The sequence below is a fragment of the Trichoderma virens genome (genome assembly GCF_000170995.1).
Source record: "Trichoderma virens Gv29-8 chromosome Unknown TRIVIscaffold_4, whole genome shotgun sequence".
Lineage (NCBI taxonomy): Eukaryota > Fungi > Ascomycota > Sordariomycetes > Hypocreales > Hypocreaceae > Trichoderma > Trichoderma virens.
In genome coordinates, this window is record NW_014013745.1 from 2,115,840 (window position 1) to 2,142,553 (window position 26,714).

Here is a 26,714-nt window from a genome sequence, read left to right on the forward strand (position 1 = left end):
TTTTCCACAGCTTCATCAGCACCGCTGCCAAGATGCCAGCCCGATCGTCCGGCCGCATCGAGAAGGTGCGGAAGAACAAGAACTCGACGCCCCATCAGAAAAACCACCGATGGGAGTCGTTTTCGACCAAGATCGCAAAGTTCAATTCGCTCCAGCCGCTGCGCAAAGTTCGACGACATGACCTCGAAACGGAAGACTTGTCATCGACGACGTCCTATCTCCAGAATGGACTGCAAAAATGGGGGGAACTCAACATTTCACAGCCTTTTTCCTCTTTCAAGAGGGAGGTGTACCCCTTGTGCGACAGCTTACCGCAGATTTTGCACTTTGAGGAACGAATCATGGCTTCGTTGGCCAAGTACATCTCGACACAGGACAAGGAAGGCCTAGAACCGCTGCTTGATCTCTTGACAGCCTTTGCCCATGATCTAGGAATTCGATTTGAGAAATACTTCTCACAGAGTCTGGACCTCATCCTGGCAATTGCGGGAAGGCCTCAGCCCGTCGAGGTCATCGAGTGGACCTTTGGTGCTCTTGCGTTTTTGTTCAAGTACCTGTCCAAACTTCTAGTTCCGGATCTTCGACCGACATATGCCGTCATGGCACCACTTCTTGGAAAGGCCAAGCATCCTCCGTTCATTGCGCGATTCGGCGCCGAGGCTATGAGCTTTCTTGTCAGGAAAGCTGCGGCTCCTTCACTCCGCGAGACAGCCCTCGTGTCTTTCGTGGACTACGTGCGGGACGATATATGCAAACTGGTGGACGATCGACAGTTCATGCTGTATAAAGATGGCATCATGACCATGTTTGCCGAGGCGATCAAGGGAACAGAACGAACCATCCATTCGACGGGATCTGCCATCTTCATTGAGCTTATGAACGCGATTCCAAAGGAGGAGTGCACATTGGCTGAGATGACAACGTGGACCGACTTGGTTTGTGGCGTCTTAACCAGCGTGATACATCATACTGAGGCACACACCTTCAGAGAATTTGAAGAAGCAATTCTTGATAGGTGCGATGCTAAGATGAAGGAGGCCCACGATGATGATTCTCAGTGGTGGATGGTGCCTTATATCAGAGTTCTTGGTGTCCTCGCCGGTGTCCGGAAAGGAATTCGAATTAGTGACTGGACACGCCTTGTCCAACTGCTCGCTACCTTCCTTTCAACGGCGACACGGCCGATCGATGAAACCACTGAGCAAAACGAACTTTTATGGACATTAGTCGTTGCTAATGCGGCAATCACCTGCCATCATGCGCCTATGGACTCGCTCATTCCTCACATCTCCCGTCTTCTCCAATCACTGACGAGGGAGCCGTTTATGAGATTATTTATACCCTTTTGTTCTTATTTCAGCGAGCTTGACCCACGTCGATTCGGAAGCCTATTCCGCAGTGATTTTCAGAAGTAAGTTGAAAGGACTCTTTCCCGTACTCCTACGTGTGTACTAACTTCGTCTAGATTTATTGCAACCCATTGGTCTCAGGGACAAAACGAAGACATGTTGTGCGTCTTGTTACCACAGATCATCGAGAACCGGGGGTTCCCGTCTGCTGGTGAGAAAGATTGCTGCAAACTCCCCCAAGCATGGCAGGATCAGATCGTCTCCAAGTTTGAAAGTCTGGAGATTTCGCCTTTCCCTGAAAGAGGGCCATACAATAAAGACCCCCAAGTCTGGAGAGATAGGTGTTTGCCCAAATATGCTGCTCTTCTCCGAATCCTGGAGTTGACGGCCGTCCATCCATCAACCAACGCACGCATTGCGGAGCTTCTCTTACGCAAACTCAAGCTTGCTCTTCGGCCCTCATCCTCACTCGCCTCCGATGAGGTCAATTTTATTGTTAGCCAAGGATTTCATGCCTATTTAGGGATGAGCAAAACTGCAGGTTCAACTGATCCCCAACTTGCGCCTCTGCTTCGGGCAGCTGTGCCGCGATTTGCACGATCCGTGGGCTTCCTCCGGACTTATCTTGCCTATGAACAAATGTTTCCACATGGACACGAAGTTGACAGGCATGACGCGCCTGGCACTGATACTTCAGTTTCTGAGGATGATCCTGTGATCCAGTCTTTGGTCAATAATTTGAGCTCTCCATCTCATGATATTCGACTGGCATCGCTGGAATTGCTGAACAAGATGAGCAACACACCTGAGCAAACCCAATGTGTTGAAATCATGCTTCAGATTGAGCAATCTCCATTGACGTTGGAACATACTAGATCAATGGCCATGTATCTGCGCAAGCTCGGGCAAGAATACGGCTCATTGACAGATGCGACTTGGCTGAAACAAGGCATACCAAACTTCATGTTTGGCATGTTGACAATCAACCTGTCTCCAGTGTGGGACGATTCGATAGAGGCGATGAAGCAGGTTGCCCAGAATAAATTCGGCGAGGATGCCATTGCTCTCACCGCATTCCGATGGCTGGATGTATCGTCACCGCGATGGACTCCGCCACAATCCGAAACTGGCTCCTCCCGCGCTTTCTATTCTGACTTTGAATGCACCACATTGAACTCTCTCCGAGCGTCCGGAAAGACTGTTCATGAGACGTCTGATGATTCGAAGAATGTTATGTTGCGTAAATTTGATGACAGCCAGCGACTGATTGAGCCTTTCTCTACAAACGCCAAGGCTCAGGCGCTGAAAGTATTCAAAGCTCTGCCTTCTATCGCTGAGAGACGGTCCCGCCAACTAGTACCCCATCTGTTTGCTTGGGCTCGTGAGGAGGAAGATGTACACGACACTCATGCTGAAGAGGACGCTCAAGCACAAGCAGTATTCTGGTCATTGGCTGACAGAAAGGGGCTTGTCAACGTCTTTGCCCAATTCATCAATCCAAGGGTCTTGTTCGAGCATGAACAAGTTTACGGTATCATGTTGCAGCTGCTAGGAAATGGTGATCTGGACATTCAAAAGCTTGCTCTGAAGGCTATTTTAGCATGGAAGCAAGATGGCGTGAAGGCTTATCAAGAGAACTTGGAGTACCTTCTAGATGAAGCTCGTTTCAAGAACGAAATAACCGTCTTCCTCCAAGGAGATAGTGTCATCAAGCCCGAACATCGAGCGGATCTGATGCCTGTTCTCCTTCACCTTCTTTACGGTCGTGCAATTTCAAGAAAGGGAGGAGTTGGTGGCCGTCATGGCCAGCAGACGACCCGACTTGCCATTATCAGGAATCTGTCTATCCAGGATCTCGGTGGCTTCCTCGATATCGCTGTAGGAAAGCTCAAAGATGTGCGAGTGGTTGGTCCTGCAGTCAATCGGAAGAAGCTCTTTGACGAGGAAATCATTTCGGTTCGAAAACAATTCGGTTTCCTAAACATGGTCTTATCTCTCATTTCGGAGCTAGGCACTAATGTGTCTCCTTACATGGACACACTCGTCAACACGATTTTGTACTGCCTCATCTTCTCTTGCAGGCGACTGGGCGGTGCAGACACAGAGGCGGACCCCGATGCCCCTGAAGAGGAGGAAAAAGCTAGCACACATTCATTGCTCAAGTCCACAAGGTCAACGGGTATTAAGTGTTTGATTGCTCTGTTCCAGAATGCTCAGGATTTCCAATGGGAACCTTACCAGGATATCATTATTGAGGAATTGGTGGCGCCCAGGCACGAAAATCTGCCAGCCGAGACCGCACAAGGAGTCTCTGGCATGCTGCAGTTACTATCGACATGGTCCAATCTGCCCAAGGCGGCTCTCTTCCTCGCTCCTCACGGCAATGCGCTACCAGATGGTGTTTTGCCCAAGGTTATTTCTTGCATAGCATTCGAAAAGTCGAAAGAATCAGTCAAGATATATGTCCTAGAAATGCTTCGCAGCTTGGCAAGGCTGGCTTTGGCTTCTGCTAGCGAATCTGAGTTCAACGAGGTCATAAAAGCTGAGCTTCTAGACCCCAACTCTACCGCAATATTAGACAATATCACCACTGTCTTGAGGATTGGTGATATTAGCAATGCACTTTTGGAAGCTGGTATCGAAACCATTTTGTCTCTAGCCCCGATCTTTCAAACTTTGGAAAACATTCAAGCAGTCATTCGAATTTCGAGCTTCTTGTTACAGCAACCCGCACGCCGAGTCAACCCTAAACTCAAGGGTCGGATTCTCTTGGTAATTGAGAATTTTGCCTCATTACCTGATGCGGCACAGGATGAGGCTCTGCTTCTGGAGGTTTACAAGACAGTTTCATCCCTTTTCAGCTACTTTAAGGATCGAGAAAACCGCTCCTCGCTATGTCGGGTTCTTTTGGCCATCTCAAAACAAGATACCGAGGTTTCCAATGTTGCCAACCTTTGCTATGAGTTGAACCTGTTTAAGGAGGGTCGCATTGATGAGCCAGACTATGACAGACGTCTTGCCGCATTCAGCGCCATCTCAAGCAATCACGATAACCCATGGTCTCCTAGAGAGTGGCTTCCTGTTCTTCACAACCTGATTTTCTTCATCCGCATGGATGAGGAATTCGGTGTGCTCTCATCCAACGCTGCTGATGGCATTCGACGCCTGGTACAAGAAGCGTCGGACTGTCAATCACAAGAAACGAAAGCCGTCTTTGACGAATACCTCAAGCAGATCCTCATGCCATCAATTTACGGCGGTGCTCGAGAAGAGTCAGAAACTGTTCGGCGAGAGTATCTGCGCGTGCTAGGGTTCCTTCTTACCACAATGCCTGAATGGGCCCCGGTGGCTGACTTGAGCGGTCTCCTGAACGAGCGTCAAGAGGACTCTACCGAGCCTTCGTTCTTCTTTGATATCCTGAGTCCAGCAACTTCAAAACAAATGGATGCCCTGCGAACACTGGAAGCTGCGAATGCAAGCAAAGAAATGGGCAGCCAGAACCTGACTCAATTCTTCATCCCCTTACTGGAGCACTTCATCTTTGGAAGAGCCGATGGCGGTGATGACCATGGACTCGGTGCGCAAGCAGCAAGCACAATCAGCAACCTTGCCATGTCTTTGAACTGGAACCACTTCCGCACAACCTTTCATCGATACATTGGTTACATCGAATCGAGGCAGGAGCAGCAGAAGCATACCATCCGCCTTTTGGGTAAATTTACTGATGCTCTGTTGCTTTCGTTGCCTGAAAGCCCAGACGCCGAATCCATGGAGGTGGACCAAGAAGAAAGTTCATCCTCTGCGGTACGACGGCTCCGTCTTATGTCTCCAAAGACTGCAGAATTGGCTACCCAGATTACTGATTACTTCCTTCCACCGCTTACCAAGCATTTGCATCAAAAAGATGAATCTGAGGTCAGCTATCGTGTCCCCGTTGGTATCACCATTGTCAAGCTCTTGAAACTGTTGCCTAGTCCACAAATGGATCAGAAACTGGCTGGTGTTTTGACAGACATTTGCCATATTTTGCGCAGCAAAGCATGGGAGGCGAGAGAGATGACTCGAGATACTCTTGTCAAAATTGCTGTTCTTTTGGGTCCTTCCTTTTTCGGGTTCATTCTGAAGGAGCTTCGAGGAGCTCTCACTAAAGGCTACCAATTGCACGTCCTTTCATACACCGTGCACTCCATCCTGGTTGCCACCGTACCTCATTTCGCACCTGGCGACCTTAATCCTTGCCTGTCATCCATTGTCACTGTTATCATGGACGACATATTCGGAGTTGTTGGCCAGGAGAAGGATGCTGAGGGCTATGTTAGTCAGATGAAGGAGGTCAAGAGCAGCAAGAGTCAAGACTCGATGGAATTGATTGCCAAGAACGCATCCATCAGTCGTCTCATTGAGCTTGTGCGGCCGCTACAGGCTCTTTTGATGCAGAAAGTGGATTTGAAGATTGTGCGCAAGATTGACGCCCTGCTGGCCCGCATCACGGCCGGTCTCTTGCAGAATCCAGCCACTGAGAGCCGCGATACTTTGGTCTTTTGTTACGAGGTTATCCAGGAAGTGTATAATGCACGAAACCCAGAGGCCGAACCAAAACTGGACTGGAAGACTCGAAGATATCTAGTCCAGAGGGGAGCCAAAAAGAGTGGTGACCGAGGCCAAACCAGCAAGCATACATACAAGTTGACTCGCTTCGCATTTGAGATGCTGAGATCGATGCTGAAGAAGTACGATAGCATACGAACCCCTGAGAATATTGCTGGGTTCATTCCCATCATTGGCGATGCCATTCTGGGAGGCGAAGATGAGGTCAAGATCTCAGCGTTCCGACTTTTGGCAGTCATCGTTAAAGTACCCTTTACAACTGCCGATGGAGCAAACATCTACAAGATCGCCGTCAAGGAGGCCACGAGGTGCATCTCAATGTCGACTTCGACCACGACTGACTTGGCGCAAGCGGCTTTAAAGATGCTTGCCGTCGTGCTGAGAGATCGACGAGATATTGAGGTCAAGGATGCTGCTATCGATATGCTATTGGGGAAGCTGAAGGACGACTTCACGGAGCCCCTCTACCGACACATCACTTTCAACTTCCTGCGGTCTGTGCTCGATCGCCGCATTGAAACTGCGACGGTCTATGACACTCTGGATCAGGTCGGCACAGTCATGATTACCAACGATGACAAGGACACGCGAGACCTGGCACGAGGCGCCTTCTTCCAGTTTATCCGAGACTACCCTCAGATGAGATCTCGTTGGACAAAGCAGCTCAACTTCGTGGTCGCCAATCTCAAGTACAATCGCGAAGGTGGCCGAATTTCGGTCATGGAGGTTATACACTTGCTGCTCATGAAGTCCTCCAGCGACTTCATCCAAGAAATTGCAGCAACATGCTTCTTGCCGCTCTTCCTGGTTCTGGCGAACGATGAAAGCGAGAAGTGTCGCCTCGCGGCCGAAGCGCTGATCAAAGAGATCTTCCGCAAGGCTGACAAGGAGCGAGTAGTTGCATTCCTTAACCTGCTTCGGTCGTGGCTTGGCAAAGATGGAAATGCTACGGTCGTCAAGCTTGCCGTGCAGCTCTTTGGATATTACTTTGAGTGTCATGAGGATGCCACCAAGAACCAGACTGATTTCAAGCTCATTTTTGACAAGGTCATGGCAACCTTGGGATCTGAAGATGTTCGTGATGTTGATGGAGGACTTGTTGGTGCTGCCATTGGCGTTGTGCGCATTTTCGTTACCAGTTTCCCTGACAGGGCCTTGTCTGCCAATAGGGAAGAGCTGTGGGCCAGACTACCACACTGTCTTGGGCACAATGAGACTTCGGTCAAGTTGGCTGCTATCCAGGTGATTACTTTATATCTCGCTGATTTTGCTCAGCGAGGCGCCAGCACTTCTGCAGGTGAAGATGTCGAGGGATCCCATGGCCTTACTCTCCGAGCTGAGAATGTGGAGGAGCTCGTCCGCCTCGCACTCAGGGCCTTGAATGGCACTGAGGTTAATGAAGGCCTGGCAAACGAGCTTGGGCAAGTTCTCATATTCCTTGGCCCCCGTCTTCCCATTGGAGACTCACCCGATTCTTCAGATGCCGAATCAGAGGCAGATGAGCTGGATGCTGAGGACAAGGAGGAGCCCAGTGCAAAGCCCAAAGATTTGCAGTACTTGTTCTGGCGCCTGTCACACATTCTGCGCAAGGAGATTCGTCCCAATGCTGTTGCCATCACTCCCAAGGTCGTCGCCATGGAGGTGCTGGAGACAATCTGCCGTCGCTCTACGCTAGACCGACTCCAGCCTTCGCTCAAGACCATTCTGACGCCGCTGCATAACCTCACCGACCCGTCCATCCCCGCACCTTTCAGCATGGATGAAGTATTCAAGACGAAGCACGAGGGCCTCAAAACAAGGGCACAAATCATGATGGATTCTCTGCAGAAGAAGTTTGGCACTGCCGAGTACAGCAAGCAGCTCATGTCCATTCGTGAGGAGGTCAAGGCGCGTCGACTGCAGCGATCTAGCAAGAGGAAGATTGAGGCGGTAGCGCAGCCGGAGAAGTACAACAAGGACAAGAGGAAGAAGTTTGAGAAGAACAAGGAGCGCAAGAAGACGAGATCGAAGGAGCAGAAGGTGATGAGACAGGCGTACAAGACATGGTGAAAAATAGACAAATAGCGTGGCATATGTGACGCAGAGGAAGAGTATGGCGAGCGGCGTTTTTGAGTCTGGTTTAATGGGCATCTTTGGGCGTGTTTTGAAACTACCTTGTAGTTCCTAATCCATATACAGATACATAGGTATATATATACACTGCTAGATATGAATGTAAAGGGATCAAAATAGATTCCTTTGGAATTCCCCCTTTGATATGCGGTCGCTACTTTTTGAAAATTGAGGAGTTTTCCTACCAATAATCCCTGACGCCGTGTATATGACTTTTAGATACTCTTACAATGTCCTCCCCCATAGATAATTTCCTCTGGATAGAGCGTAAGCCTGTCATTGGGCACGGATGACTTGGAGATCCGTTCAAGATCCCTTCCTCCTACCAAAACCCTTCAACGCCATCCATCGACGGTATATATATACATGCATAGATGCAACAGTCCAGCTCCCTCATGAAGAGCCCTTTGTATTTTTTCCCACAACTTCTGCCAAGTCCTCCGGTACCACTTCCTCAGGCCAAAACTCAATGTCTCCATCTTCGCCCAAGGAACCCCTCTTGACCAGCTGGCCCTTCTCCCTCATCAAGTCCTCGACAGTGATTTTTCGATCGCCAAAGATGTTCAGGTGGTCACTAATGACATGCCTATTGCGACAGCTCGGGCACGTAATCAGCGTAGACCCATGGTGGTAGCCCTGCTTGGAGACATTGTGGTGCGAGCGATGGCCGCAGGGCACGCAAGTGAAGGACAGCTGGTAGAATGCCGGGCCCTTGAGCTCGGGACGGTCGCTTTCGCTGGCGGGGGCATCTGCGGTGGTGGGTTCCTTTTGCGGGAGCTTGCGAGGAGGACGGGGGATGGCGTGGGCGAAGCGGAGGTGGACTGTAGAGACGATGGCGGGCGATGAGGCGGGATGCGCGCGGCGGGGAGAGAACGGGCGGAGGGAGTTTCGTGGAGCGAGGGCTCGGCGCAGGAGAGGCGCTATTAGGGGTGCTGATTTTGAGGCCATGGCTGGAAGGGCGTGGTGTTTCTGTTTGAGTGGTGAAGTAGAAAAAAAATGATGGAGCGAATGGTGTTGATGCAACCTTTTGCCAGAAAAGCTGATGGAATGCGCTAGACGTCATTGTAGTGCAGGTACGTACCGCGGTGCCTTGAAAATGGTCCGTGCGTACGGGGACGATGGCGATGTGAGATTTCCTAATGGAGTAATACTGTGGTTTCTTTGTTGAGTTATAAGTCGATTGTATTTTCAATCATTCTCAGTTATTGACGGGAGATGAATATGATTGATTGATCCCATTGCAGTCTTTAGCCATAGCTTATCGTGAAATTCACAAGTACCATCTTATCAATGACCCAATGGTGTCAAGAGGCAGCGTCATTGCCTTGCTCTTCAACCAGAGAATGAGCTTACAATAAGGCAGCACCATGTGTAGCTTCCACAGGAGTTTTTAACTTGTACTTTCATCCGAGCAAAGTTGATTCACTTACTATTTGCGGTACTGTCGCTTCCCTAATGTCAAGGGTAGCATGTTTTAAACTTCCTCATCCGCTAACTGCAGTACTTCATGCCTTCTTGCTTTATGTTATAGTATGGCTCAGCTATATATTTTTGTGCCCTCGCGATCTTCTATCGGCCTCACTTCTTCTCTACAACCTTTCTCCGCTCATTGCCTCCTCGTTTCCCTTCTCTCGGTCACGCACAAATCCCTAGACTGCCAATTCTTCCGGCAAACAATCCATTCTCTTTCTTCCTATCTGCTCGTGATTGCGAACTTGCAACTATTCTCAAACCTACTCACCTCAAGCACCTATCTCTTGTAGGGCGTTACCGCAAGCGAAAATGCATCTCCTCCTCATCCTCCAATGGGTTATTCCCTTCATCAGCCTCTGCCTCGCCCAGGCTGATGATCGAGCCCTTGCTCTCTCTTTAATTAACCAAGCTCGCCAGGCGCAGGGAATCCAGCCTCTTACCTGGAATGTAAACCTGGCCTCTTATGCCCAGTACTGGGCAAACATAATGGCCGCTGGCCAGCAGCCATTTTCGCATGCTCAGGGTTCTTATCGGCCTCAGCAAGGAGAGACACTGTTCGAATACCAGTCTACTCAATGTGATGCCGCCTACGACAATCCCCTGCAGACAGCTGCGCATACTTGGCTGGCACAGGCCTCGCTATACAACGGAATGCCCATCACCGACGGACACGAACCCTGGCTGCATTGGTGTATGTGCTGATGATGTATTGCAGGGTTGCGGAGTTGACACTAACTTGACTTATAGCACAGTGTATGTGGTCGACCACGACTCAGATAGGCTGCGCTCGAGCCTACAGCATCTCGGAGCCGTACAAGATCTACGATGTGTGCCGCTTCTTTCCGGAAGGAAACATGTGAGTAGCTCAGCATCAGTTCTTATTTGGGGATTGGTTGCTGACTAAAGCTGCTTTAGAGTTGGACAGCGACCTTTTTAGATGGCTTCCATGAAGGACATGCGTGGAAGGATGGTGGTTTGTACCATGGATGAAAGATGGTTTCACATTTCTTATACGAGATGGCTGTCTTGTATGCTTCTATGGCTCTATGGTGGTTACCTAGTAATGGACGATGGCAAGAGCAGGCTGATGCAGCAAGGTACTAGGTAGTAATTGAGAGTCCCCACTTTGACTTGACTGAGAAAACACTTGTGCTTTGTATCACTTTTCAAATCGAATGCAGATTGTTTCCATAATTTTGCATCAACACGAGACAATGCAAGCTGTAGCCCCCCCAAATGATATCCATACTAGTAATTGTCTAGGTACAGGGTAGCACAACAGCTGGCAGGCCCATGTTGTTTGCACACAAGTGCAGTAGGCGCATTGCATGAGACCCACCCGCGTCTTATGTAAGCAGAGTTCCTCGATCTCTGCAAGGCCAGCCAAAATTTGGGGCAAGACAAACGACGCGATTGAGAAAACCAATCAACCACGAGTCGCGACATTGCCAACGCTGCGACCGCCGAACGCTGCGCTGCCTCACTGCTGGTTTCCTCATCGTCACCCTCTCTCGTCCGAGTCACGAAACCGCTCCATCTCTCCCTCTCTTTGCCATTGCTCAAGAGACCAGACTCGCCTCTTCGTGTGGTTGCCGCACTGGCTGCAAAGAAGCTCGCAAGCTCAGCTGCGACTTTTGCACAAAGCGCGGGGACTCGCCAACTTGCGCTCGCGTCTGCTCCCCTGCGCCATGAAATAACCACCTAATCCCCCTCATAAATCACACAATGGAGCGATCAAAACCCCAGGCTTTCCTGTCGTCGTATGCGCCGCGGCTGCGCACCTACAACAACTCTCTCTTAACTCCCGTCCTACCGAGTGCGCCATCAGGGCCTGTTTCGCGAACAACAAAGCGAGGAACCACCATTATCAATTACGCCGAGGATGGTTATGATGACCTGGATGACGATAGCGACGATACCAGGCGTCGGCCCACGGGCTTGCGAAGCCTGCGCAAGGAGGACTCGGCCACCAGGCAGGACATGGCTGACAAGGTGGGAAAGGAAATCAAGGAACCCGTCGATGTCCAGGGCATATGGCGAGACTGGATGGGCAAGAGCCGGTCTGTCAGGAGCGACCAGCAGAATGCCGCTCAGGCAAACCTCCCATTGACCCTGATACCCATACGAATCGACCTGGACATCCCGTCCTTCATCCCGCCCGCGCCGTTCCCGGCCCCGAATCCCAATTCGGTCGACATCTCCCTTCCCCAATACCGACCGCAGGAGATGACTGTTCCTTACAAGCTGCGAGATATCTTCTGCTGGAACCTGCACGAGACGCTCATCACAACGGACCAGTTTGCGCAGACACTGGCGCAAGACCTGGACCTGCCTAACAGGCCTGCTGTCATTGCAGAGATTAGCAAGCAGATTCGCACGCAGCTGGAAGAGTATGCCGGTGTTGCTCTCCACCCACTCTTCCATTCTGAGCCGTCCGCTGCAGCACCACCACCGCCCATCCAAGGAGGGGCGGCGACCATTGCTGGGGGGAGTGTCACAGCAGCCGGAACCCCGAGGCCCAGCATATTCAAATCCCGAGACGACTCCCCGGCTTCATTTGCGAGAGGCGTGTCCCGGCCCGAAACTCCTGTGCAAACCGGGGGCCAGGCAACACCAACACCGCAACCGCCGGCATCTCAGGCTCCTGAGGTCACTGCTGAAGCAACACCCATCCTGCCTGATTCTGACGAGTATAACCCTGACGATACGTATCGATGCATCATCAACCTGAGTCTTAACCTTTCATCCATGCTATACACAGACAAGTTTGAGTGGTCGCTTCTCCACCCTCCAGGCACAGCTGAAGCTTTCGCAAAGGCGACATGTGCCGATTTAGGATTGGCGGGTGAATGGGTTCCAGCAATGACACACGCCATCTACGAGGCAGTCCTTCGTCTAAAGAAGGAAGCCTGCGAAGCTGGCGGCCTTGTTGGAGGTTGGGGTGGAGCACAGCAGGAGCTGCCAAACGATGCCGCACATGGCCAGGAAGCTGGCTGGAGATACGACCCGGATCACTTGGCTGATGACTGGGAGCCCAAGGTCGAGTTTCTCAGCAAGGAAGAGATGGAGAAGCGAGAGGGCGACCGTGAGCGACAGATCCGCCGACTGCGGCGTGAAACAGCGCGATTCAGCTCGACGACTGGCATGCTGGGCGGTACACCGTTCGGCCTGGGCGTGGTTGTCGATGCTGAGGAGGAGAGGATGGGTAGAGGTGAACGATCCAAGAAGAAGCGGCGCTTCCGAAGTCTGAGTCCTCTCGCCCGTGGCGGAACTCCCCTGGGGCGACTCACGCCAGACGTCGGCGGTTACGGTGGAGGAGTAGGAGCCTTGACGGACATGGAGCGAATGACATGGCGATGCTCGCACTGCCGTACGTGGGGTACGAGCGTCTGGGCAGTCCGAGATGGTCCTGCTGGGCCCAAGGTGAGTCATGGTTCGATATTGGTTATGTGTATGTGTGTGTGTGCTTTATGTGACGGCTAACGTGACCCTGCCTCAGTCCCTGTGCGCCAACTGCGGCTACTTTTACGAACGAGATCGCAGGCTGCCTCGCCAAACCAAAAATCTGCACCTGCAAGACATTCGAGCGGTCTAGGAACCCACTGATGAGCCCCGTCACGATAAAGAAAACGAACAAGGGAAAGGAAAAGGACAAAGGAAAGACAAAGGCCCAGTGTTGTCTCAGCATCAACCCCCGCAGGAAGAGCAAGAACAGGAGCAAGAGCAAAAGCAAGAATCTCCCGTCCCTGACCCTCGCGCTACTACTACCACTCCTCGACATACTCGCCGACAGCGCTGGCGGCAGCAGCCTTTGGGAGGTCCTCCTGCGTTGCCTGTGTGTCCGCGACTTACGCCATTGTTGACTTCTAGACCTTGGTTTGATCAGAGTAACGAGAGGAGGATGAAGCTGCGTGCGAGGAATGCATGGGAAGTGATCTTACAAGGATAGGCTTCATAGGGAGTGGGAAAGCAATATTGGAGGAAAAGGGCGGGTTGTACGGCTCAGAAGATTAAAAGAATCGGGGAGGAGAGAAAACAGGTCCAAAATCCAATTTTCTTTATCCTCTTTTCGTCTTGTTCCTTTTCGTCCTCTTCTTCACCTCTTGGGTCTCGACTGGTTTTTTTCCCCCTTCTTTAAATCATTACACATCTTAATTTTTGAAAGACTCTTTGGGCGTCACGGACACAATGTGGGAGATGGAAAAGGAGGGGTTTCCTAGGGTTTTTATTTTTGCTATTGCTGCTTTTTTTTTTTTTTTTTTTTGTTTGGAGGGGGGCAACATATTCAGGTGAGACTAGGAATTGACCAATGAAATGTAAACTATCTATTACCTTTTACTTCATGACGAATGTTGAGGACAAAATATGAAAGACGTTTAGTAGATTGTTGTTTTCAGATACTACCCATCAGGGGAGGGTATATTGTAAAGGAAAAAAAAAGTTGATTCACTTGCATAATATCCGAAATATCCATTGATATCCAAGGAGTCCCGTCTATCCATCTCACTAAGCCATTGATGCCCAAGCAAAGCCTTATCATCATCGGTGTCCAAAGAGAGTCTTGCCTTTTGGGCGGGTATAATAATACAGAGGTATTTTTATTGCCCTGTTCACGTCCGTCATTCCACGATAATGGCTGTATATTAACCACCATTTGGTTTCCAAACAAGCACCATCAACTCATGAAACACATGCTTCCCTCCCACCTTTCTCGTCGTCCCCCTTATTGAGGATGACCACGGCCGCCATGCAGCATCTGAGACACGTCGACCCCGACCCAGCGAATCTCTCGTGGCTGCTGCGGGCTGCGCGTGATAGCCGGAACCCGAGGCGAAGGAGCCGATGGAGAGCTGCCGGGATAGGCAGGCTGTTCCATTTTCATGTTTTGTATCTTCCTGCGTTCCCTCAGTCGCTCCATGGTGTCCGCTGATAGCTGCTCAAAGCTCTGCTTTAGCATAACCGAGTCTTCCCACCGTCGCCCATACACTTCTAAGGTTTGAGGGACGCTCTCGAGGCAGCGTAGACTCCTGCTGATATTGTCCTCGCCAGCTCTTCCATTTCGTAATTGGGGCCGCGGAATCGGAGGCGCCGGCGGAGCGCCGGGGCGGGATATTGGTATTTGTATGCGTGCACCCGACAATAGCATATCCTCCGAGTCTCTTAGCACAGCAAGAAATTGGTTCGCCATGAAGTACACCTTCAACGCATCGTGGTAATTGTAGAATGCACCGTTGAGCCCTGCGTGGGCAATTTCCTGCATGGTGAGGAGATAGACGAGAGAGTACTCGAATATGAGCGTGCGATGGTAATCGTTGATTTCGGGAGCTCTTGCAGAAGGAGCGATGCAATACACATAGCTGTATCTCAATTCCTGCTCAAACATTTGCCGTATTCCGGGGGGGAGAGAGTTTGGCAACGACTCGCCCCATTCTCGCATATCGAGACACATCTGCCAAACGAACGACGCCGGGTCCTGTAACGGACTCGCATATGATTGATATAATTCTTGGTACCAATATGACTGCGCCCGCCTAAGCTGGAAAAGCAGCAGCCCAGGGTCAACAGACTGCGGGCCCGAAATGGGACCAGAATCGCCATCTTTGCCTTTGCGATCGAGATCGGTGGCATTTGGGAAGGCAACGTGGATTGCATCATCGGTGAATGAGAATGTACGAGCGTGGACCATACTAATGGATCTAGGTTTAAGAGTTAGAAAAAAAGCCATTGACCAAGAGAAAGGTGTAATGGCATGGGAGATAACCAACCGGTCAAGAGCATATGTGCAATAAAAGATCTTCCTACGCATATCCAAGGCGGTACGATCGACAACTGTAGACATGGGGGGATCTTGGTGGAACCCAAGATCAATAACAGCACGTGCTGTGAAGCCTATGAGAAGCCAGCTGTCAAAATGGTTTGGATCTAATATGGCGTACTGGGTAAGGAGGAGGAGCGATTGGATCTGAGTAGCGTATCCAGGTGCCAAGGCGATGTCGGCGTAATCCAACGCCCTGGAAACAAAGCTGACACCGAGATTGTAGTAGTCATCGTTGACTTTTTGGCTCTGCATAGTTGATCCAATGGCGAGTATCATGTACAGCAGCCAATAATCTGATGCGTTGATGACACGGTCATTTTGCGGGTGGTAGATGTCGTTGAGGATGTTCAGGGCCGCCGTTTCTGAGAAACACGGAAAGAGCGGATACATGTTCTTCATGAAGTGATGGAAGATTTCAGTAGCGTATGGCTTCTGCGGCAATGGAGACTCGGGCATGCCTGGGATAGGATCCTTGGTTGCTGCGGCCAGGACTAGCCGCGCAAAGGTCATGTTGATAATGGACGGCTCGAAATCCCGAGTCGTTGCATTGACTGATCTGATAAGCAGAGGTGAGTGTTAGATGCAATGAGTTCAACTCATGAACATAGGGAACAAGAAAAAAAAAAAAGAAACGAGAAAAAAAGGTCATCTTCTTACAAGAAGCCAAAATCAGATATCAACGAGTTGACATCTGAGTTCTCACGAGTCCTAGCGGCTTTTCGGTGGATTGCTGCCCGGATTGAGGCGAGAGAGTCTCGCCTATCGACTTGGGCCGTGGCCAGCGATTCGGAATCATGGAGAGCTACAGAGGCCTTCCGGGACTTGGCATATGCTATGCGTCTTTCCAGCTTCTCGATGCGAAGCTCAAGAGCGGCGACATAGCTGCGTTACGGTCAGCGACTGGGGCCGGGATGGTTCGTGAAGACGCACCTCCGCTCCTTGCCTCGCGCAAATTGATCGTTTGCCGCCGAACAGGCATTCTCACGACCGGCCTTTTCACAGGCCGTACAAGCGGGCAGCTTGCCATCGCACTGGGATTGACAAGGTTAGACGTCAAGGACAAGGCGCGCTGCTGTCTTGCGCCGGTGAAAGCGCCGCCGCATGGTCATGGTCACACTCACCTTGACTTTGGCAGCTCGACCTGGCCGGAAAACAGAAGCATAAGCATGAGCCCAACCGGCAAATCCGTCATCATCATGGCGGGAGCGTCACTCACATCTTGAACAGGCTGAGACGGGCCTCGAGACTCTCAGGAGGGGGGTATGTGAGAAGCTACTGCGGGGCATTGCTAGGGCGAATCTGGCAAGCCGAGAGCGTTGAGGGAGCGGCGGCGAAGCTGGAGAGAAGAGCGGACGAGGTGCGGGATATCGAGGGATTTGGGATTGCACAGGCGGCGGTTTGGCGACGGGAAGGCTGACGAGGCCGAAGGGGTTCAAGACAAGAGATGCATGTTGTAGCTGAGTGGGAATCGCGGGAGGCGGGACACGACAGGCCTTGAGGCGGCTTAGCGTCGCTTAGTGGAGGTGCCACTATCAGGCTGGCAGTGACAGCGCCTGGAAGCACTACGACGTGATCCTTTGGGGCGAGTCGATGCTACAGTACATTGGACACCTGCATTACAGAGTCAGTGCTCTTTGATTGCATTGATCCATGTCTATAGGCTGAACCACTAATAAGTACATGTACTGTACTGGTTGAAATTGCATTGAACTGCATTGACCCGGATAGCCGCTAACTGCTGGATGATGCTGGCATGCGACAAGACACGACACGATCAATACCATACTAGGTACAATACGGCAGCCTTGCGACGGGCTGTTGGCTCTAGCACGGCGCAATCAAACAACACGAGTAGTGATGATTGATGCTGATAAATCCCACCCGCGGATCGATCTGACCTGAGGCAATCACGGCACGAGCAAATCCATGCATCTTTTATTATTATTATTACGGAGTAGAGAGAGAGAGATCCACTAACAAAAGGTACGAGTACAGTATAGACTCTGCTTCTGCTGCTGCTGTTTTGGATTCCGCGCTAGGATCCGTGAGAAATGAAGACGGATATCGGACGAGACCCCTACATCGATGCAAATGCCGTTGCACGATCGGTATTTGGTTTTAGGCTTATCGCCACCATCGACAATCTGATGCTGGCACATCTGAAACGAAGGTATTCACTGCTTCCATGCCGGCCATGATGGAGCCCTTTCCGTCTTTCTTTCTTTTCGCCAGGGCGGCTCATCTTGTCAAGCAACGCCAGGAGTATCCAGCGATTCATTCCTAATGGAGCTCTATTTCGCGTTCCTCCCTCTTCACAGCCCGGTCATGAGAAATTGTTGCATGACTGCATCCCGACAACTGCATGTAATTAATTTATCCAGCTGACATGGTCCACGGCGCCGCTCCATAGAAATGCCCTCCTGATGCTCGCAACTTGGCACTCGTTGAGCGGCGATTGGCCGCCTTGCGCTTACTCTGGCACTCAACGTTAAATTGTGCGAGAATCGCTGCTTGACTAGTCGTCCAGTAGTAGACAGCTCATATGCAAGCCCAGGTAGCGTACATTTCGCGCTCCAGTCTTGGCAATTGGCAGAACCATGCATCTACAAAACGGGGTTGGATGATGGAGCATCATTGCTTCATTGGGTCGACGGTTCGTAATTCCTGCCGTTACCCGACTTGCATCCAGGCAACACACTCAGCCGTGGCACATACTGTACGGATACTGGTAAATAGTAGTAGTGCTTGGTGTTAAGTTAATGAAGTCATCAGTGGCTTGTTCCCTTATCATCTATGCTGTATCAAACACCACTCAAGATGGGACTGGGGGGATCCAATTACTCGATTCAGCTGCAGTGATGGATTGCTGACATCAACCTCCGAGGAACACAGTACATCCAAAAAGCCATTAGCAGGCTGCCCATCCATCCAAACGTCATCCGCGAGCGAACCGGCTGCCCCGTGGCCCCCAACTTTTTCGTGTGATTGTCGAGCCATCGGATTTCCGGTGCCTGTATCATCCATATCACATCACACCGCAAAAGCAGAACGAACTCGTACCTACATACATACCTACCCACCTACCTAGTAGCTGTGACACCTGAAACATCCTAACAAAAGGCACATACATGATCCATATATGCACATTGGCATGCAGAGGAAGGTCGTAGTGAGTCTTGAATGTGTTCTGTGGTTGGCAACAAGTCACTCGCTATCTGCCGCTATACGAAGCAGCCACACAGAGCCTGTCTCGGTCGTTAGAGGTCTACGCAGACCGACTCAAGGCTATACCAATCGAGAACTGGACCCTGGCGCCGTAAGCCCCCACTTTCTGCTACAGCCTCCCTGGGGGGCCCGGCTTTAGCTGCCAATGCTCAAGGTACTACCCGTCCCTTGGTCGGTACCAAATAGCTGAAACCCCCGTATCTATAGTACATATTAGTTAGGATAAACAAGTAAAATACTTAGTAGTAGGCAAACAACTACAACAGCTACGAGTACACCGCTAGCTACAGTAGCTTCTTGCACTAATTGTTAAACGCCTAAGTACCTACCATCGCCTCTACTAAATTTCGTTTGGCTGCTTTGAAAAGCTGAGCTGGGAATTAGTCACGGACCGCTCTCCTCCCCACTTTCCTGATTCCCTCAGCGTTATCCCGCCTGCCCGCTACAGGGACATGAGGGAGCTCCGCCGGCGGCACGGCAGCGACTGGGCTCGGCTCACGTGCATACGATCCAATCAATCCAGTCCAATCCAATCCAATCCAGTCCAAATCCCTTTTACGCATTCTCACATGCTTAGTCAACCGTCATCACCAACCCCAAAGCTTAACCGTGAGTTGATGATTGATACGCTGCAGTACAGTGCTGTATTATTACTTGAGCCGCTGCAGCAGTACTAGCGCTCCGCCAACTCGCTTCCTGTCGCAAGCTGCCTTCGTCCCGTAACAAGTCCCAGCTCTTGACCGTTTGTTTCAGATCTCGCATCTGCATCTGTCCTGCGCCAGCCTCATCCTCAAACCGTTGAGACAGCCGTCGCCTCTTGGACAATCTGCCCACCACAAGGTATGTACAACCCCGGCCTTGTTCTTCCTTTGCCCCGCGGTCGAGGTCAAGCATAGCGGCGGACAGGGTGCTTATTGTGTCTTCGTCTTAGCACCTCGACTGCCGCCTTTCTGATTTCACGGTCATGAAGCCTGCGCCGCTGTCAATTGGTTAGCATCGTGTCCTCATCCTCGTTGTCGGCGATCCGTGTCAACAGAGCCCCGGCTTGGCTTCCGTTCCGGGGCTATTTAGAGCGAACTCAGCCGTCGCAACGACCAAACACACAGAGTGCCGAGCTCTAGGGGCAGTGGCAGTTCTCACAGAGCGCAAGAGCCTTTAAATTTCACCATCTAGACTGCGAGGGAGCTGGCTGCGCAGTGCCGGGGATAGCATATCCCATGGATGCCGCGCACATTTTCCGCCAGGGGCTGGGCACCGTTGCTCCCCGTCAGAACCACGTCTATCCTCAGCCTCGAAGCTTGGTTCAAAGCCCCGATGACTTCTTTGACGGCGATTCCTCGAGCCACCGCGTTGCTCACACGCTGACTGCATGCTGTCGTTGTCGCCAGGTACGATATAACGACTACCCCGCCCCCGGGAGAGCTGTGCCGCTCCATCTATCCTGCGCGGGCTGTACATCTCAGCCGGAAATAATAGAATGAATACTAAATACTAACACCATATGGCAGCGGAAAACGAGATGCGATCCTACGCTGCCTCGCTGCCTCCCATGCGAGAGATCGGGATCTGTATGTGAATATCTCGACACCGCCAAGGGCCGCAAGATCAATCGCCGCTATGTGATTACACTACAAGACAAGGTCAGAGCTCTCGAGGCGGAACTGGGCCAGTACACCGATGAGGATGGCGACCATCCTCCCACAAGCGAAGAATTAGTCCGTCCAGGTGGCATGATCCGTTTATACGGCAATGACGAGACACCCCGATATTTGGGACCGACCAGCGGCATCGCCATGACACGGCTGCTCATGGCCGAGGCCAAGCGGTTTACCGATTCCAACAAGATTTCTGACCTTATCCCCGAAGTTCGAGCCAGGAGCCAAGCTCGAATGCAATCCATCCAAATGACGGGATCGGCTAGTAACAGGAAGAAGAGTTATCCCATGGTCAGTGAATGCCCAGCCGAGGGTCTTCCCACGCGGGCGGTGGCCGATAGGCTGGTAGAAATATACTTCAAAAAGGGTATGCCTGTAGCATTTTTACCTTTCCAACGCGTTGTCTATGCCCAGTACTGATGTTTCCCAGCTCAACTTCACTGGCCTGTGCTCCACGAGAAGGTATTCCAAGCAGACTTTGAGGCTGTCTATAATGGCGATACAGATGTGTACAAAAACTTTACTGTCCGCATGGTTATCGCCGTTAGCTTACAGAAATTGGACACGCAATATGCTGGTTTGGCTGATGGATACTACATGGCGGCAATGAAATACGTTGAAGACATTATTCGCCCCAAAGACCTCAAAACGCTGCAGTGTCTCATTCTCATCGGGCAGTACTCGCTGCTTACCCCGACGCGAACGCCCGTCTACTATGTTATTGGACTTGCCACCAGAATTTGCCAGCAAGAAGGATTGACGGATGAAAAGACAATTACTTCGGGTTACAACTTGGATCCTCAGACCATCGATATGCGCCGGAGGCTTGTATGGATAATTACCACCATGGAGTTTGGGCTTTCCTATTATATGGGTCGTCCCAGTGCATTTGCCGTCAATAGCGATCGTTTGGATGTCGAGTTCTTTTCCGTCGTCGATGATGCAAACATTACGCCTCAAGGGATTGTGCCTGGCCCACCTAATCCACGAAAGATTGCAACCATACACTTTTACAAAATGACGATCCCGCAGACCGAAATTAAGAGGACCCTTTACGAAAGAAAGAGGCCAGAGCCCAGAAATGACGATCACCCATGGTTCCACGATATGGAAAAGACGTTGAGGGATTGGCTGGATGCTGCACCAGAAGAACCTCCATGGGCCAAGTCTTGGTAAGCCGACTTTCAGTAATAACCATTTCATATTCTAACTCGAATGATAGGATTTCTGGATTTTATCATCAAATGAGGGCTATGCTATATAGGCCGTCCCCTCAAATCCCGCAGCCATCGGCTCGTGCAGCGCAGATCTGTTATGAATCTTCTGCCGCCACGATCGATCTGGCGCAGAAGCAAATAGGGACCGATAATGTGGATATCACTTGGGTGTTCCTCCTGACACTAAACCTGGCTCTCAGCACACTCCTATGGACGATATCGTACCCCGAAGTCCGACGCAACCACCCTCGGGAGGAGGTCGAGGAGCTGGTCAACACAGCATTAGAGTGTCTGGACCGATGTGCAGAGCGTTGGCCCGGGACCACAGCCACTTCACAGCTCTACACCATATTTTCCAAAGCATGCATGCAGAGCTACGACGTACAAGTGAAACTTGAAAAGGAACCATTTTCTTTTAGTAGCCCACCCGCAACAAGCGAGTCTCACTCCTCTCCCGAAGGCTACGCTCAGTCAAACGCTACTACTCCCCGGCCTCTGCCCTACCTCAACCCTCCGACGTTTGGGTACGTCTTTGACTCGTCCCCTGAGTCTATGAACAATTACGTTTTCGATCCCAACTACCCTCCTCCGCAACCAACTTTCCGCTCAAACTCAATCTTCTGCAACCCGGCCACAGACAATGGCAATCGACGATTCTCCTACTTCCCCCCGGACGTCACTCACATGGGAGAGGCTGGCGGCCTGGAGGATCCTTCTCATGGGATCCCTGTACCGGACCATATCCCCCATCAGTTGCAGTCACCACCTGATTCATTCATTCAATCCAATATACCGACCTCTAGACCAGGCTTATCGCCTTCAGCAATGGCGATAAAGCAGACATCGGGCGTCACACCAGTTTCGCCGTCGCCCCTTTCAGCGCAGAGCAACATGTCACCGCCTCAAAAACCCATCATTGCGCAGCAGGTGACGCAGCCACAGCCAACATACGCGGCCGCACGGATGGCACAGCCAGTTCACCACCAGCGACCGCTACCACCAGCACCAACGTCCGCATCGGACTGGTTCGCCCCCCAGTCGCAATTCATGTCGCCGTACAACTTCGTCACTTCGGGCGGCGGCTACTTCAACGAGGCCATGGCGGGCATGAGCGGGTTCGGAGGATCGCCGGGGCCTGGCCTGGGGCTTCACAACATCACTGCACAACTCGAGGCCGGCGGCATGCAGTTTGGCTATTCGCCCGGCAGGCAAGGCAGCCTATCCCAGTCGCAGCAGCTGGAGCTCATGGAGGACTTGGAGAAGGACGGCGTTAGTGCCATGGATGCGTACCTGCAGGACAACCCGATGAATGGGAGGTGGTACTGAGCGAGACACAGCCTTTTCTTGTCTTTTTTATTTTGTTCTTGTCCCCCCCCCCCCCCTTTCTTGTCCCTTTTCTTGTTTTCTTCTCGTTGCACCATCATTGCCATTGCTATCATTTATGGGAATCAATTGGATACGAACTACTTAGACGGATTTCTGGCAATGGAGTACTGTGTTTCATGTTGACCAACCATGTATGCTGAGTAGTGTTGACATTTCGGATATCCAAGGGGGGCCGCACGATGGAATTAGGATAGGATACAAATGCTTCTTTGTGAATTTTTTCATTCTGATTGTTTTCAGTCTCCGGAAAAAAAAATTAGGCATGCCTCTAAATATCTACTTTTTGCAAATCGCCAGAGTCTGCTCTATCCCCCTCTCTGTAGGCAAAACAACTGGTTAAAAGAGTGACCAGGTATCTTCCATTATTCCCTAACATTTCATGATTTAATTGTTCCATCCATGCCCTCCGATAATATCCCAACCTAACCCGTTTGATAACGAATGTAATAATTCCAGGGGAGAAGACGCTACATAGAGCATTCCTGGATTATACATTACTAAATAATTCCTTCATTTCTTCCGACACAATCTGATGAAAGAAGATAGACCCTTTAAAAACAGAAAAAAAAAGGAGGGGTATAAATATTCGTAAAGGAGAGTTCATAAAGTAACCAAAGCACATGGCCATATAATCCCAGCACCCAGCCATACACACACACTCGCGAACATACGCAAGGGTAAACCCTCGCATTTAAATCACCAACAGGCCCAGAATGGCCGCAATTAGGAGACCAAAGTTCTCGCTAGGTCGAGAGAGGTCATTCGAAATCGGCACCCCGCTTGTTGGTGAAGTGATGGGGCCTGTTCCTGTGGCTCCGCCACTACCACCGCCGGGTGCTCCAGTTGGTCCAGCACCACCTGAGCCGCCGCCTTCATTTGTTCCAGTTGGTCCAGCACCTCCGGCTCCGGGGTTGGTTGAGCTTGCTCTTTCCAAAGCCCCGGGAGAAGTGAATCCCGACACGGGAGGGGTAAAGCCTGTTGCTTGGTTAGTGCCCGTCTCGATAGAAGTTCCTGTCCCGGTAGGGGCTCCAGTTACGGAGCCAGTACCGGTCTCAGCAGTGGTTCCCGTCGAGGAACCAGCGCCCGTCCCGACGTTGGTGCCCGTTCCGACAGCAGTTCCCGAAGGGGAGCCAGTGCCGGATGGAGAACCGGTACCAGTTGGGGAGCCGGCGCCAGTCGAAGAACCGGTGCCGGTTGGGGAATTAGTACCTGTCGAGGATGGTGTGGTTCCAGTCTCCCCCGTGGTAGGTGAGGAGGCTGATGGACCAGTGGCAGATGCACCATTTGAGGTCGACGCCGGTGACGATGCGGACGCCGACGTTGACCCCGTTTCACTGCTCGCACTATTGGATGCCGTACCTATATCAGAAGAGGAAGATCCTGATGCGGATGCACTTGAGGATGCTGACCCAGAGGTGCTGCTGGCAGATGACTCTGTGCCAGAGGGCGGCTGCGAGGCTGAACTTGAAGAAGGAAGACTCGACGATGGCGGTGCTGAAGAGGACGAGGGCGGCTCTGACGAAGACGAGGGCGGCTGCGAAGAGGAACTGGTCGACGAAGCCGGTGGTGGCGATGATGACGATGTCGGGGGCGTAGAGGTTGGCGGTTCAGGCGAACTACTTGTCGGAGGGCTGCTTGAAGATGAACTGGAGCTGGAAGTGCTTGTAGGAGGAGGAGGGGGCGCGGTGGTGGACTGCTTAGTTGTCGACTCCACGGAGCTCGAAGTTGTCGTTTCAATGAAGGATGTCTGGCTCGCAGAGACTTGCGTAGTGGATCCCAGCGTAGGCGTCGTCGTCACTTGTGACTCGGGCCCAGTCGTTGTCGACGACGGGGGTGTTGAATCGCAGACGAAGAGGTTCGCTTTGAATTCTTCACTCAGTATTGCCGGGAATTCAGATGCTGGGACACCAGGTAGATTCGTGGTAATACAGGTAGTGCAGCCAGCCAAGTCAGTCAGGTATTCAGATCCGGGATCGCAAAGTGTTGGTAGAGCGGCATCCTTTTGGAGAGCAACGAATGCTGCGTTACATGGGTCAAAGCATATGGCCGGCAGGGTATCGTCGCGCTTTGCAAACGTGGAAATCCTCCGGCGAGCTTGCTGCTTGGTCGGATCGTGACGTTTCTTGTATCCAGGCAGAGGCGTTTGCACTGGCCCATTTGTTAAGCTAGCCTGGGACTCCCAGTTGCCGGTGGTGTAAGTCGTCGTGTGCCCACCCGATGCCTTTCGGACGACATTATACTCAAAGATGTCGTAAGACAGGCCAAAGTCTTCAGGGTTCAAGTTGAAGTAGCCATGCTGCGGTGGGTAGTAGCCTGGCTTGCCATTCCAATGCGGAAGTTTCACGGGAGGAGCAAGAACACAGTTTTCAGGCTGGCACTGAAAACCTGCGGGAGGGGGTCCCGGCCAGAGGTTGCATCCAGCGGGCTTGGGAGGGTTGCAAACATATCCAACCGGGCATCCATACAGCTTGTCTGGCTTTGTCCTCAACAACTTATAAGATCCGGCTGGTGGTTGTGCGCAGAGAGTGACTTGAAACGGGGGAGGAGCAACGATTGTTGTAGCAGCCGCATCCGCATTTCTCAACTCTAAGGCAAAAGTCGGCGTCGGTACATATTCGCCGTGCTCAATCTTTGAAACTCTGATATCAGCTTGATGTCAATACACATGATTGCGAACTACGAACCACTTCTTTTGTATATACTGTTTGGAGGCTGGGCTGGGCTGCGGCAGTAGCTGCGCCCGCAAAAGCTCCAATCGATATGGACGTAAGCAGACGCATCTTGGGTTGTTTTATTCCAACACAACGGGAAGAAGCGAGTGCGTCCCTTGGTTATGTTAAAACGATGGAAGGTAGCCAGAAGGCTAGAGATGCGAGCCGAGGCCAGCAGATGGGCCAGCACACAGGGAGAGCGAAAGAATGGCTGCGAAAGCACACAAAGACGGGACACCAGTTGTGACAATGAAGAAAGAAGGCGAGCCTCGTTCCTGGCTGGCGGCTCTTTATGGAGGTACGGAATAGATATGGCGTCTACCACTCATACCGTACTATACTATGCAGCCGAAGCTGGTGCAATCCCCCCCTGGTCAACGGGATACTAGTTCAGCTAGGCCATTGCGTGGCGTGCGCGTGTAAGACTCACCTCACTTCACCTAGGATCAAATTGACCGCCTGTACCTGTGCTCCATAGAGGGTGAGGCTGATTTGGCGCCGTGGGGGACTCATCTGATAGGGACGAACCCCTGGAAAGGAAAAGCCAACAGGCTCTGTCCACGGAAAAGCAACCTAGCCAATTCAGATATTCTCATCATGGGCCAATTGTCAGTGAAGGCGACAACACATGCAGGCAAAGTTGGACGAACCCCCCCGGCAAACGGGTCATGTCTGACCGGGAGATCGGATAAGAGAGGGCGAGAACAACAACAAAGGGATCGTCAACGGCCACAACACAACCCTTCCTCCTCTGAAGGACAAGCCTCGTAAGGCCTAGTGCCAGGAAGCAGGGCCCAACTGGGCTGATTTTCGTAGCGCGCTCTGGCAGGGATCCGACCGGCGATAGGCAGGCCGTGCGCCAAGCGCCTGGAGGACTCCACGAACCCCTCCCCGAGCTGTGTCCGGCCACCCACAAAGCTGCCATGCTAATGGTTGATTGATAGAAAATTTCCTCCTCGAGTTGCCATAGTTGCCACTAACCGCAAAGAGACAGGATATGCGAGTGACAGGGATCTCAAGTGTTGGAGTGGCTGGAGCAGATGCAAGCACACACAAAGGTTGTGGCGATGTAGCCCTCCAAGAGCCTCCAAGCCTTGGGAGAGCGAATGGAGGGGAGCCAGATATTTCCTGGATGTCACCACCGGCAGGGGTTGCACCTC

General features: G+C 51.6%; 7 protein-coding genes across 7 annotated transcripts; 5 read left to right on the forward strand and 2 right to left on the reverse strand.

The window, feature by feature from the left end:
* Nucleotides 1–32: 32 nt before the first annotated feature.
* Nucleotides 33–8,006, forward strand: TRIVIDRAFT_30910 (uncharacterized protein; the record flags this gene model as incomplete). The annotated part of the gene is made up of 2 exons (XM_014103593.1): nt 33–1,411; nt 1,466–8,006. 2 exons carry the CDS (start codon nt 33–35, stop codon nt 8,004–8,006), a joined length of 7,920 nt encoding a protein of 2,639 aa, XP_013959068.1.
* Nucleotides 8,007–8,174: 168 nt separating this feature from the next.
* Nucleotides 8,175–9,037, reverse strand: TRIVIDRAFT_215696 (uncharacterized protein; the record flags this gene model as incomplete). Its single annotated transcript, XM_014103594.1, has 1 exon — nt 8,175–9,037. One exon carries the CDS (start codon nt 9,015–9,017, stop codon nt 8,463–8,465), a length of 555 nt encoding a protein of 184 aa, XP_013959069.1.
* Nucleotides 9,038–9,851: 814 nt separating this feature from the next.
* TRIVIDRAFT_220308 (uncharacterized protein) lies at nt 9,852–10,479 on the forward strand (the record flags this gene model as incomplete). The annotated part of the gene is made up of 3 exons (XM_014103595.1): nt 9,852–10,233; nt 10,290–10,398; nt 10,458–10,479. The coding sequence occupies 3 exons, from the start codon at nt 9,852–9,854 to the stop codon at nt 10,477–10,479; spliced, it is 513 nt and encodes a 170-aa protein (XP_013959070.1).
* Nucleotides 10,480–11,267: 788 nt separating this feature from the next.
* On the forward strand, nt 11,268–13,137 carry TRIVIDRAFT_61629 (uncharacterized protein; the record flags this gene model as incomplete). The annotated part of the gene is made up of 2 exons (XM_014103596.1): nt 11,268–12,965; nt 13,042–13,137. 2 exons carry the CDS (start codon nt 11,268–11,270, stop codon nt 13,135–13,137), a joined length of 1,794 nt encoding a protein of 597 aa, XP_013959071.1.
* Nucleotides 13,138–14,265: 1,128 nt separating this feature from the next.
* TRIVIDRAFT_230020 (uncharacterized protein) lies at nt 14,266–16,707 on the reverse strand (the record flags this gene model as incomplete). The annotated part of the gene is made up of 6 exons (XM_014103597.1): nt 14,266–15,238; nt 15,308–15,916; nt 16,018–16,242; nt 16,291–16,391; nt 16,482–16,501; nt 16,577–16,707. The coding sequence occupies 6 exons, from the start codon at nt 16,644–16,646 to the stop codon at nt 14,266–14,268; spliced, it is 1,998 nt and encodes a 665-aa protein (XP_013959072.1).
* Nucleotides 16,708–19,802: 3,095 nt separating this feature from the next.
* TRIVIDRAFT_30881 (uncharacterized protein) lies at nt 19,803–22,783 on the forward strand (the record flags this gene model as incomplete). The annotated part of the gene is made up of 4 exons (XM_014103598.1): nt 19,803–19,886; nt 20,094–20,607; nt 20,671–21,412; nt 21,463–22,783. The coding sequence occupies 4 exons, from the start codon at nt 19,803–19,805 to the stop codon at nt 22,781–22,783; spliced, it is 2,661 nt and encodes an 886-aa protein (XP_013959073.1).
* Nucleotides 22,784–23,080: 297 nt separating this feature from the next.
* TRIVIDRAFT_186079 (uncharacterized protein) lies at nt 23,081–24,787 on the forward strand (the record flags this gene model as incomplete). The annotated part of the gene is made up of 2 exons (XM_014103599.1): nt 23,081–23,818; nt 24,203–24,787. Coding segments are annotated over 2 exons (838 nt in total), but the record flags the coding sequence as incomplete, so codon positions are not given.
* Nucleotides 24,788–26,714: the final 1,927 nt, after the last annotated feature.